This window comes from Populus trichocarpa, chromosome 4 (genome assembly GCF_000002775.5).
Source record: "Populus trichocarpa isolate Nisqually-1 chromosome 4, P.trichocarpa_v4.1, whole genome shotgun sequence".
Taxonomy (NCBI): Eukaryota; Viridiplantae; Streptophyta; class Magnoliopsida; order Malpighiales; family Salicaceae; genus Populus; species Populus trichocarpa.
The window spans coordinates 18,489,372-18,500,414 of NC_037288.2; the positions used below are offsets into that span (position 1 = coordinate 18,489,372).

Genomic DNA, 11,043 nt, shown 5'->3' on the forward strand with positions numbered 1-11,043 from the left:
GCTAGTTCTCTTTAATGGATCAAATGATAAAATTTACAAGTAGGGGGTCTGCTGAAGACGAACTTCTTGAGCAATCACAATATGGTTTAGTTTACCAACTATGGATAAGATTTTGATAAATTGTGTATCAAAGTTTCGGTTAAAAATCAGCATGGCCTACTTGCAAACTCAACAGACAACAGTGGACAGGCAGAGTTATTGAATAAGATTGACCATCCGATTCAGAGACTAGTTAGATAGGAGAATATAGGTGCTAGAGACTTGTATGTGTGCAAATTGCTTATATTCTAATAGGAAGCCTTATGTTTGAGCTGTTGAATCTTTGATCAAGCAAACAATAGGCAGCAGAAATATATATGTGTCAGAAAACAACATGACACAAGACAAAGAGGATAATAGCTAACAGGAAGATGTGTCGTTGACATGTACAGCATAAAAGTGGCTGGGGACGTCTGAAGTTGGGCTTGTAATTGAAGAAGTGATAGGTAGAGTATCAAAAGGAACCCGGCTAGTGCATGTATGATAGTTTTCTATTATGCTAATGTCAAGAACTTCACCAAATGAAAGAGAAGGACCAAATTATAGGATACATCTCCTTGATCACATGCAATTTGAGGCTGCCTATTAGATGATAAATTAATCCAAAATTTATTTTGAAACAAACTGATAACTGTGAAAAAGGCATAGAGGACCCATGGTACCTTTTTTTTAAGAAAGGATCAATAATATCCCAATGTTTACATTATGGGTTAGGAAACAAATATGTAACTATGTGCTGTCAAATATATTTATTCCTATTGTAATTCGTATTCCTAGTTTAGTTAAGCATAATTATAGGAAAACTCTTGTATATAAAGGCAGCCACTGATTCAATGAAAAACACGATTCTGGCAAATCTTTTCCTTCTCTGTTTTACAGAACTCAGGTCTGTCCTGCAATAATTACTGCTAAAGCTTTCAGGAGCTGGCAATGGCTGTCAGAGCTAGAGACTGGGGATCAAATAGAGTACTGGTAATTATCACCATATGCAGTGAGTGATAATGAAGAAATGGAAATGTAATTTCTGCAATGCAAGTGCTAATCAAAAGCATCAAACTTCCTGCAATAATTCTTATGAATTTCTCTAGTAGCAAAGAATTAAAACGAAAATGCAATATATTTTTTTTCAATTTACATATCAATTGATGAAACTCTTTATTATTAAAATTCATTCCCGTTTATCAACAAATAAAAATAGCTACAATCGAATCAGCAGCAATGAAGAATAAGAATTGATTTGAACTGTCTTAGCAGAACGATGTGTACAACAAGTTAAAGAATAAAAAGATTGGGAATTAACCCTGAAAGATGTAGTTCAACTGGCCAGACTCTAGGTTTGCTCCTTAGAGATCACTAGTTCGAGTCTCACAAACCTCAGGGCCACTGAAGTTTTACATGGTCACTGAAAGTTTACATGGTCGTTAACTTCAGGGCCCGTGGGATTAGTTAAGGTACGCACAAGCTGGCCCGGACACCCACATTAATAAATAAATAAAAAAGATTGGGAATTTGAATAAACTATAATGACGATGATTACTTTGCTATATATTTAGTATCTTCTCACATCTTTCCTAGAACATTCTATTCTATTTATCGTAAGGCCGTAAAGTGCAAGTAAGGTCAATTAACATATCTAGAATAGTAAGGCCCTCCGTTATCATGATTAGAGCCCTAAACGTACCCTTCCTCAACATGATCACCGGGCAGTTGGCAACTTCTGAAATAAAGGGTTCTTCGAGAAGGATATGGGAACCAAAAAAATCTCTTCTTTCGGTTTTCTTCAACAAAAACAGAAAAATGGCCTTTAGCCTCGATGTGGATCAGTTTATGGAGATCAAATGTGTCCTGGCCATTGTTGAAAGTAAACCAAATTTTGATTTTTTCTGAAAAACAAAAGAATCAGTTTACTAGTTGACAACCGGTCGATCAGTCGACTGATTTAGAAACGGTCTACTGGTTAAATCGGTAGAATGCATTCTTTATTCATATTAGGATTTTCTTTGAGTAGTTTAATTTCTTATTTGTCTAGGACTTGACGTCTATAAATAACCTTGTAATCATAATCATAATTTAATATGTGTAGAGAGAAATACACAAGAAAAAACATTTAATAAGATTACTTTCCTCTCAAATCTTCTTCTTGTTCTTTAGTTTTGTATCTTTATTTTGGTGTTCATAAACTCATACCATACTAGTTTTTCTTTCAACAAGTGATATCAAAACTTGTTTTTTATTTGTTTGACATGGCCAATAAAAACTTTCTACTTCAATGTCCTCGTTTTCCAAAAAACAATTATGAAATTTGATGTATCCATGGGAAAGCTTAGCTAGGTTACCAAGATGTGTGGGAAACAGTTGAAAATAGCTTTGAGGAGCCTATAGGGAGCAATGTTGACTTTCCCTAAAGGGAGGTCGTGCACAAGGTGGGAAGGAATGATTAACAAGCAGTCACAATCATCCACCAATGTCTGGATAATGTCACTTTTGAGATAATGACTTATGCAACCACCGTCTATGGGGAGTTTTACAACAATCAAATCAAGGAGCTGACAATGTCAGAAAAGTACGCCTACAAAAATTATGAAGTGACTTTGAAAAGCTACATATGCTTGAATCAGAGAGTATTTCAGATTACTTTGCTAGAATATTAACCATATATAATCAAATGAAGAGATATGAGGAGAAGATGGAGGAAACATGTGTGGTAGAAAAGATTTTACGCTCGCTGCAAAAAAAAATTATTATATGATAATTGCAAGAAAAATCACAAAATATGGGCTTTTTAATTATTCAAGGATTGATGGAAAAACTACAAGTTAATTAAGAAAAAAAGTCAATGATATTTAAGAAGACGTAGGAGCAAAAGCATTCTTTTCAAAATACTATACAAAAGAGAAGCAAGATGGTTCATATGATAGTGGCAATCCGAGATCCAGATTTGACAAAACAAAAGTTAAATGTTACAATTATGAGAAGATGAGTCATTATATCAGGTATTACTGGAATCCAGCCACAAAAGTTGAGGAGAATGTCATTCTTATTGTAGAACAGGAGAAAAAAACCACCCTATTATTAGTCAATGATGAACGAATGCAAGCTAAAATGAACATATGATATCTAGACAATGATACTAGCAATCAAATCAAATATGGGAAGATAAAGAAAAGTTTACAAGCTCCCTGTTTACTATTTTGCAATCTTCCATAGTTCATTCATGTTGTAAGTTTTTTTGGTCCTCTTGTACGCCTACACCTAGGTGTTTTCCATGTATTCATATGCTTATCAAAAAGAAAAGAAAAAAAATAACAAAGGATGAGTCAAGAGAGAATAAAAAACTAGATAAATAGATAGCAAAGTAAGAGGGGGGGGAAATTACAGTATTAGCTAAACAAATACCAAAAAAAAAAAATGTTTTGTGCTAAATTCTTTTTAGACACAACATGAAATTATATCGGCATCTAACACTTACGGTAGAATAATTCTTTTTAACTTTGAATTAGCGGTTTATTGAAAACACGCTATATGGGCATTGGGACTAGCTATGACTGGCAATTCAATTGTAAGCTTATTAATAAAGAGGACAATAATTTATGTTCAACTTAATATATTTCTCTTCATCCTTTTCTTTTTCAAATTTCTCTCTTTACTCATAAAATTCTTTGAGCCAGCTATAGTCTAGCTTTTCTATACCTTTGGTATCGTATATATACAAAATAATTTATGAAAAAGTCATTGATTAAATTCGATACAATATTATGTATAATTATGAAACAATTAATCCCTGTATTTTAATACTTGTTTAATTATCTTACTCTACAGATAGTTTTTCTTACGATGATCCATCTATTACCATATCCTGTAGTCAAACACGGTTTCTTACGATAATCACCGTACTTGTAAGCCAAAGTCACTACTTATTAATGAACTTAACAATCAAAATACTGCCGGAAATTCATTCAAAGACTAATGAAGAAACTTCTTGAACCATTCGTAATTTATCAAGTCATGCATATATGAATTTTAATTCATAGATGCCAATGTTTTGTCGGTTATGATAATAATTCGATCGTATAATTAATGGGCATTACGTACATTAATCCCAAGTGATATTCCTATCTCAATTTGAGATGGAAAAGAACACTCTCCAATTTTGAGACCTTGTTTTGGATAAAAACTTGATAGATGGGCCACGCTTTCGCCATGAACCGGACAATTTTTTTTGCAATGCAAAACAAATTGCTCAAGTGTTGTTATTGTATTTTAAAAAACAAAAAAATATCCACGACCCGATAATGATCCTCAATCCTCAAGAATCAAAATGTAGGATAATGAAATCAAGAAAGAAATCAATGAAAAAAAGTACTAAAAAATAAAGCACCAGCAAAACTAAGTGAGGTTGTCAAAACTCGCAAGTAGGATCGCAGACAGGTTATCAAATAGAAGGCAAAATAGAAAAAAAAAAAACAAAGTTTAATTTTTAAAAAAATTGAATTTTGAAGGACCAAATAAAAAATTGATAAAAAGGCGACTTCAAAAGAAACCTAGGCCACTCGAATAAACAAATCTCCTTTTTTAAAATGAACAACTTCAAAAGATGTAACCGAGAAAGATAACGATATCAACTCGTGTAAACTTTTCAAACCCATGACCCTAGGTACTGACTATACAGGGAGCATCGCATCTGAAAAGCAACTATTTAAAAACTTGGCTTGACCCATGACGAGGCCAAGTTTCAAAAGAAATTAGAGGAGAATTGATCAAGTGTAAGACTGTCAAAAACTCAGGTTGGCCCGTGTTTTGGTTAGCCTAAGGAAAATCTAAACAAAACTTGTTGACTATTTTCCTTTCTTTTATTCAAAATAGTATCATTTTGATTTTTTTTTTATAAAAAAAAAGGATTTGGTTGGGTTAGGTTAACTTGAGTCAACTCACTCTCGACTCGTGACCTGATCACTGTCCTTGATTGACTCCTGGGTAGGGTTTATAAACAATGGAAAAAACCTGAGAGACCAAATCCCAATAATTGAAATATCGAATGATGAAATAAAAAAAAATTAAGAATAAAGAAATAGCAATTAAGAGAATAAGGGCCTCATTTGAAAAAATAAATTGAGAGGACACACAAAAATCTTGAATTGAATGGTAAAATTGAAAAAAAAATCAAATTAACAAATGAATCCAAAAAAAAAAAAACAAAGAATACCAATTTCCAACGAACTCGATGATGGTGGATGAAATTTAAAAAAAATAATGAAAAATGATTGAAGCCAACCTTAGAATTTTGTAACACGTATCATGAGATTGAATCACAAAATAAAAGTCTAACATGAAAAAATAACAAAGTAAAATTCATAACCAACTAAAATAATTAGGGATAAACTTGAAAAAATAAATTAAAAAGGAAGTGATTTAAAAAATATAGATTTAAAAAGAAAGAGAACCAAATTTCACGCAAAAATAAAATAAAACCAAATCATAGAGGATGAAATTAAAAAAAAAACAATTTAGAAAAGGATAAAAACAACTAAAAATAGTAATCCAAAGAATGAGGACCATATTTGATATAAAAATAAAATGTCAAGAGGTGAAATTCAAAGACAAATCAATTCAATAAAGGATTCAATCTAAATACATCACAATTAAAAGCATGAGGACCAAATTTAATATACTAAGTGCAAAGGGATGAATTTGAAAAAAAATAACATGAAAAATAATTCAAGACCAGATACACTATAATTAAAAGAACGGGGACTAAATCTGATATAAAAATCAATTTTAAAGGGATAAAATTGAAAAAAAAATTAACTCAATAAATGACTCAATGTCAAATACATTGCAATCAAAAGAATGAGGACATAATTTAACTTAACAAATAAATAACTAGACTTTCTTGCTTTTTTGCAATGGGCAGCACGGTTTTCTAAGAGGAGAGAGAGGAAAGAGGGAGGGAGGGAGGGAAAACCCGCTGACCAGAGCTCCTCTGCGTGCCGCCTCGGCACATGTGCCTCGTCATCGTGCTTGGGGTGGCAAGGCACATCAAACACCGCCCGATTGGTGCGAGCAGCACCCACTTGTTGGCACGTGCCTAGCACGTGCCAGACATTTTTTAATATATATATATATTACTCTTGACCCCACCTAATATCTACAACAAACCCATATTAAAATGATAAAAAAAAAACCCCTACATGCAGTCTTATTTTTTTTCAAAATCCAAAAAAAAAGATAAAAGAATCCCCCACCCAAAGATTAAAAATTTGTGCCTTGAAGGGCAAATCGGTATTTATACTGTAGCAAAAAAATAAACGGATCATTTTACCCCAATTATTCTTTCAATAACAAATGTATCCTATGAAAAAGACAATGGTACCCCTAATTGCATGTCAAGCTTGTTTTTTTGGCAAGAATAATTTTATGTTTACACTGTTCAATCCATAATAATTTGTGTTTTGATGAACAGTGAAAGAGCTGATTTAGTTTTTTTTTTTAGTAATGATGAGGACCTAACGTCAATAAAAATAATTAACCCGGAAAAATTGGTTCCTTGGCTGGTCTAGCAAAAGACCAAATAACAATACCATATAGGTCTAAGTTCAATGACCCAGTGAATAAGCAACAGGAATTTCCTTGTAGGATTTTTGATCGAGACGAGTCCTTGACGCCAAAAACATGTCTAGGATTCAAAAATTCATCATTGCTTTACTAGTTATTTAACAACATATATAATACTTTGTGTATGTATATATATAAATTGCCAAGCTGCGGCTCTCTTTCGTTCTTAAAAGAAGGAAGGTCATGCTATGTCACTATCAACGAACAAAACAGACCATGTGAAACTTCAGCTAGCCCTTCACCTGCTATGTTTCTTAATATTCCTTTATATATATATAAAAACCTCTCTCGCCCTTTTACTATTTTTGGAATGGTTGAGCCTCCCCTCTATATATATGTAGTTACCAAGAGATGTCATCCAACCCATGAAGTCTCTAGTCTTTCACACTCACTAAAGCATATTTCCTTTGGTTAATCAACCCTTTACAGCAAAAAAAAAAAAAAAAAAAAAGGGTCTGCGCCTCTTTCTTTCTCTCTTCAGAAATGGGAATTCAATTGATGGGGATTACTCATGCCAAACAAAAACTCCAAAGAAGTCTTTCAGCAAAAATCGCTGGGGTTTTGGCCACTTCTAATGTTCCAAGAGGCCACATTGCTGTCTATGTTGGAGAAGGCTACAGAAAGAGATGTGTTATTCCAATAGCATACTTGAACCATCCTTTATTCCAAGGCTTGCTAAATCGAGCTGAGGAGGAATTTGGATTCGATCATCCAATGGGTGGTCTCACAATACCTTGCAGTGAAGAGTGCTTCGTTAGCCTCACTTCGTTTCTAAGTAGCACTTCATAAATGTTAAAGCCACAAAATCACTTATTATATATGGTTTTTCTTGGCTCATTCATCGTTCTTCCCCACGTAAGTTTAAGCATTTCGAGACAACAAGCCTGTGTCTCTTCAATTTTTTGTAAATGCGTGCTTAATTTCCATGGAGATATTCTGTAATTTGGACAACAACTCTTTGTTATAAAACTTGAGCTGCAATCAATTTCTTTGCTACAAATGCAGTGATCATTAATTACTTCGCCTTAATCGCAAAAGGTTATTACTTCATTTCAGCTTTTTTGCGGTAAAAATAAAATAAAATAAAAAAGTTTGAGAAATATAAGCTGGATTTTAAGTTCGCAACTATATATCACTCATCTAATTTAAAAAAAATAGATTATGAAATTGGCCTTTTAGAATGGAATTGTTCCATTTCCTTGAAAAAGAAAGAAAAAAGAATAGGGGAATTCTATCCACATGAAATTAATTGGTGTGTATTATATAGGGCAAAAACTATTCATTTATGATTAATAATTGGTGAAGACACTGTTGCAGAACATGTAGGTACATATGTCGTTTGAATTATCCTGCATATGGATAAGATCTACCTAGAATTTTCGTGGGATACCTTTTACGTTTCAAATTATCATGTCCTATTTCAAAATTACGAAACTATGTTGGCCCAGATGAAATTGCTCGGACGCGGCATGGTAGCGGACACCTCGATTGCTGCTAGGGACTAAAAATCGGATTAATGATGCACATTCTTTTAGGAATTGATATGTGTTAGCCTTGTTTGTTTGCTAGAAAATAATTTTTTATTTAAAAGTAAATTTTAGAAAAGTGAATTATTTTTTGATATTTGGTAGTGTAATAAAAAATAAGTTGGAAAATATTTTTCAGTATTTGGTTATATCATGAAAAATAAGCTGGAAAATAACTTATTAATGTTTTATTTTTTTTTAAATTTATTAAAATAATGAGGAACAAATCTTACAAATTAAAAAGTTGAATGAGAATGAAATTGAAAAAAAAAATATAATTTCGTAAATTATCTCAAATAAAATAAATAATAATCAAAATAATAGAGATCAAATCTAAAAAATAAAAACATTGAAAGATAAAGAAATTAAAATAATAATGATTAACATTTCATAAATTATTTCAAATAAAATAAGTAATAATCAAAAGAATAAGAACCAAATTTGATAGATAAAAAATTTCAATTAAAAAATGATAAGAGAAAAGCAAATAACAATTATAAAAATAAGGATCAAAGTTAATATAAAAATTAAATTCTAAGGGATGAAATTGAAAAATAAATATTCAAAATAAAATATATATAATAATCAAAAGTTTGATGATCAAATTTGATATAATCAGCAAATAATATGACATTTCTAAATTTTTCATAACTTCCAGAAAGTGTTTTCCATTCAAAATAAAAGGAAAGCACTTTTTTGGAAACAAGCCAAATTTTTCTTTGACTAGAAAATATTTTCCGTTAACCAGAAAGTATTTTTCGTTAATCAACTTATCTAATAATAAATAAAAAATAATTTAAAAAATATTTTTTAAAAAATTCCTTTTCAAGAAATAAACACAGTAATAATACATAGAGGTTTTCTATTTTCTAGCGAATCACTAAGTAAATTCACGATCTAATCAATCAACCGTCACTAGCTTCTATATTGTTTTAAGAAAGCGAGAAAAGGTACACGCATGTAGAGCCAGCTAAACTTAAGTAATTACTTGTCTTGGTGTATGCGCTTCGCAATGAAGCTAGACTAATTTTTTATTGCAAAAAGTGATGTTTACATGATGAAATGGGGTAAAACAAAGGGGAAAAAAAATCACGGACAACTGTGTTTATTAAAATCAAGATAACCTGAGATATCACATTAAATTTATAATTTAGATTATTAAATTAGAATAATTGATAAAAAAATAAAAAAAAATTATAAAGTTTAAAAAAAACAAGTTAATTTTCAAATTCGTGATCTTAGTCATTAGACCTGAAACACCCATTCTAGAAAAATCATAAAATCTAATTCTCAATTAATCAAATATTGAATGATGAAATTGAAAAAAAAATAATTATATAAAATAATTCATGAAAATAGCAATTAAAAAGAATGAGTATCAAAATTAATATACAAAAGAAATTTTATATTTGATTAAAAGGTGAAATTGAAAAAAAAAATCAATTTAGCAAAAGAAAAAGGAAATCAAAAGAATGAGGGGTTAAAATTGACATAAAAAATAATATATATATATATATATATATTGAAGGGTAAAATTGAAAAAAATAATAACTTTTACAAAAAAACCAAGAAAAAAATTAGAAATCAAAACAATGAGAACCAAAATGGAAAACATAATATCATCAATTTGAATTGAATGATGAAATTGAAAACCAATAAAAATTTTATAAAAGGACCAAGGCAAAAGATTAGAAATCCAAATAATAAGGACCAAATTGGAGAATATAATATTTGCTAAATTGAAATTTAGTGATGAAATTGAAAATAAATAAAACTTTTACAAAAATATCATAACACCCAATAAAATTATGAGTGTCCAACATATAACATGATTAGATTACGTATAATCTCACAATTCCAACATTTTGCATTCGTTTGATGCATACGCAATACAATAATTAAATATGTTAAGCAATGCAATCTAATTCATGGAAAACATGAAAAGGCAAAGTCATGATATATTATAGCTGAGCTAATTAAATATGTTAAGCATGTGCGGAGTTATAACCGTCAAAAAGGAGTGCAACAACTCGTGGATAACCGAGCTCAGTACTTTGTGGTATGTTGGTTTTCAACCATCTTTTTCTTAAGTTATTATTTTTTGAATTTGCTGACCTTTTTTTTTTCAGGATACATATAACACCTGGTTGAAGAAGAGATACAGGAATGATCCATCTACCCATTCAAATCTGAATTCGGATTTATGGTTGAAGGCAGGATCGTCTAATAGACCCGATTGAAAATTGGGTGTACGGTCTCTCTAACACTACCTTCAAGGACTTGCGGATGGCATGTAGTGTTTCAACCATTGGATTCTCGCAATCAGTTCCGAGTACTCAAACTTTGGAGTTCAAGGAGATTTTAGACCAATGAGTTCAAGCTCGGACAACATATATTGATGCTGATTATGAACAACTCAGTACTGAGATGACCGAACTTCTCTGATTGGTAATGGAGATGAGATCACAGATGAGTGGTACATGTGCTCCCCCTTATTGGCCTTACGATCCCAGCTAATACCCACCTCATCCTCCTTCAGCGCCTCAATTCTAGATTAAATTTGATTTTTATATTATTTTAATTATTTTCTACTTCTGTTTAATAGATTTTTTATAAGAAAATATTCTTAAATTATTACTGACGGGATTACCAACAGACTAAGTCCATTGGTATATTGAAGAGAGTTGGAAATGAATTATTGCAAATGTCACTGCCACTATTTACTCACTTATGGAATTACAAATGGTCTATTTGACGGTTACATATCGAATTCATTGAAGGGAATACTGACAAATAAAAACTAATCACTGATGAAATTATATATGGTTTTTTTATCGGTGATATGTTGTTATATTTATCAATGGAA

General features: G+C 31.1%; 1 protein-coding gene across 1 annotated transcript; it reads left to right on the forward strand.

Moving 5' to 3' along the window:
• The first annotated feature begins 7,027 nt into the window (after positions 1-7,027).
• On the forward strand, positions 7,028-7,649 carry LOC7453621 (auxin-responsive protein SAUR21). Its single transcript, XM_002305438.4, has one exon. It carries the CDS (start codon positions 7,135-7,137, stop codon positions 7,438-7,440), a length of 306 nt encoding a protein of 101 aa, XP_002305474.4. The 5' UTR covers positions 7,028-7,134; the 3' UTR covers positions 7,441-7,649.
• Positions 7,650-11,043: the final 3,394 nt, after the last annotated feature.

Coding starts and splice junctions, on each gene's coding strand:
- LOC7453621 (XM_002305438.4), top strand. CDS start 7,135: ATGGGAATTCAATTGATGGGGATTACTCATGCCAAACAAAAACTCCAA.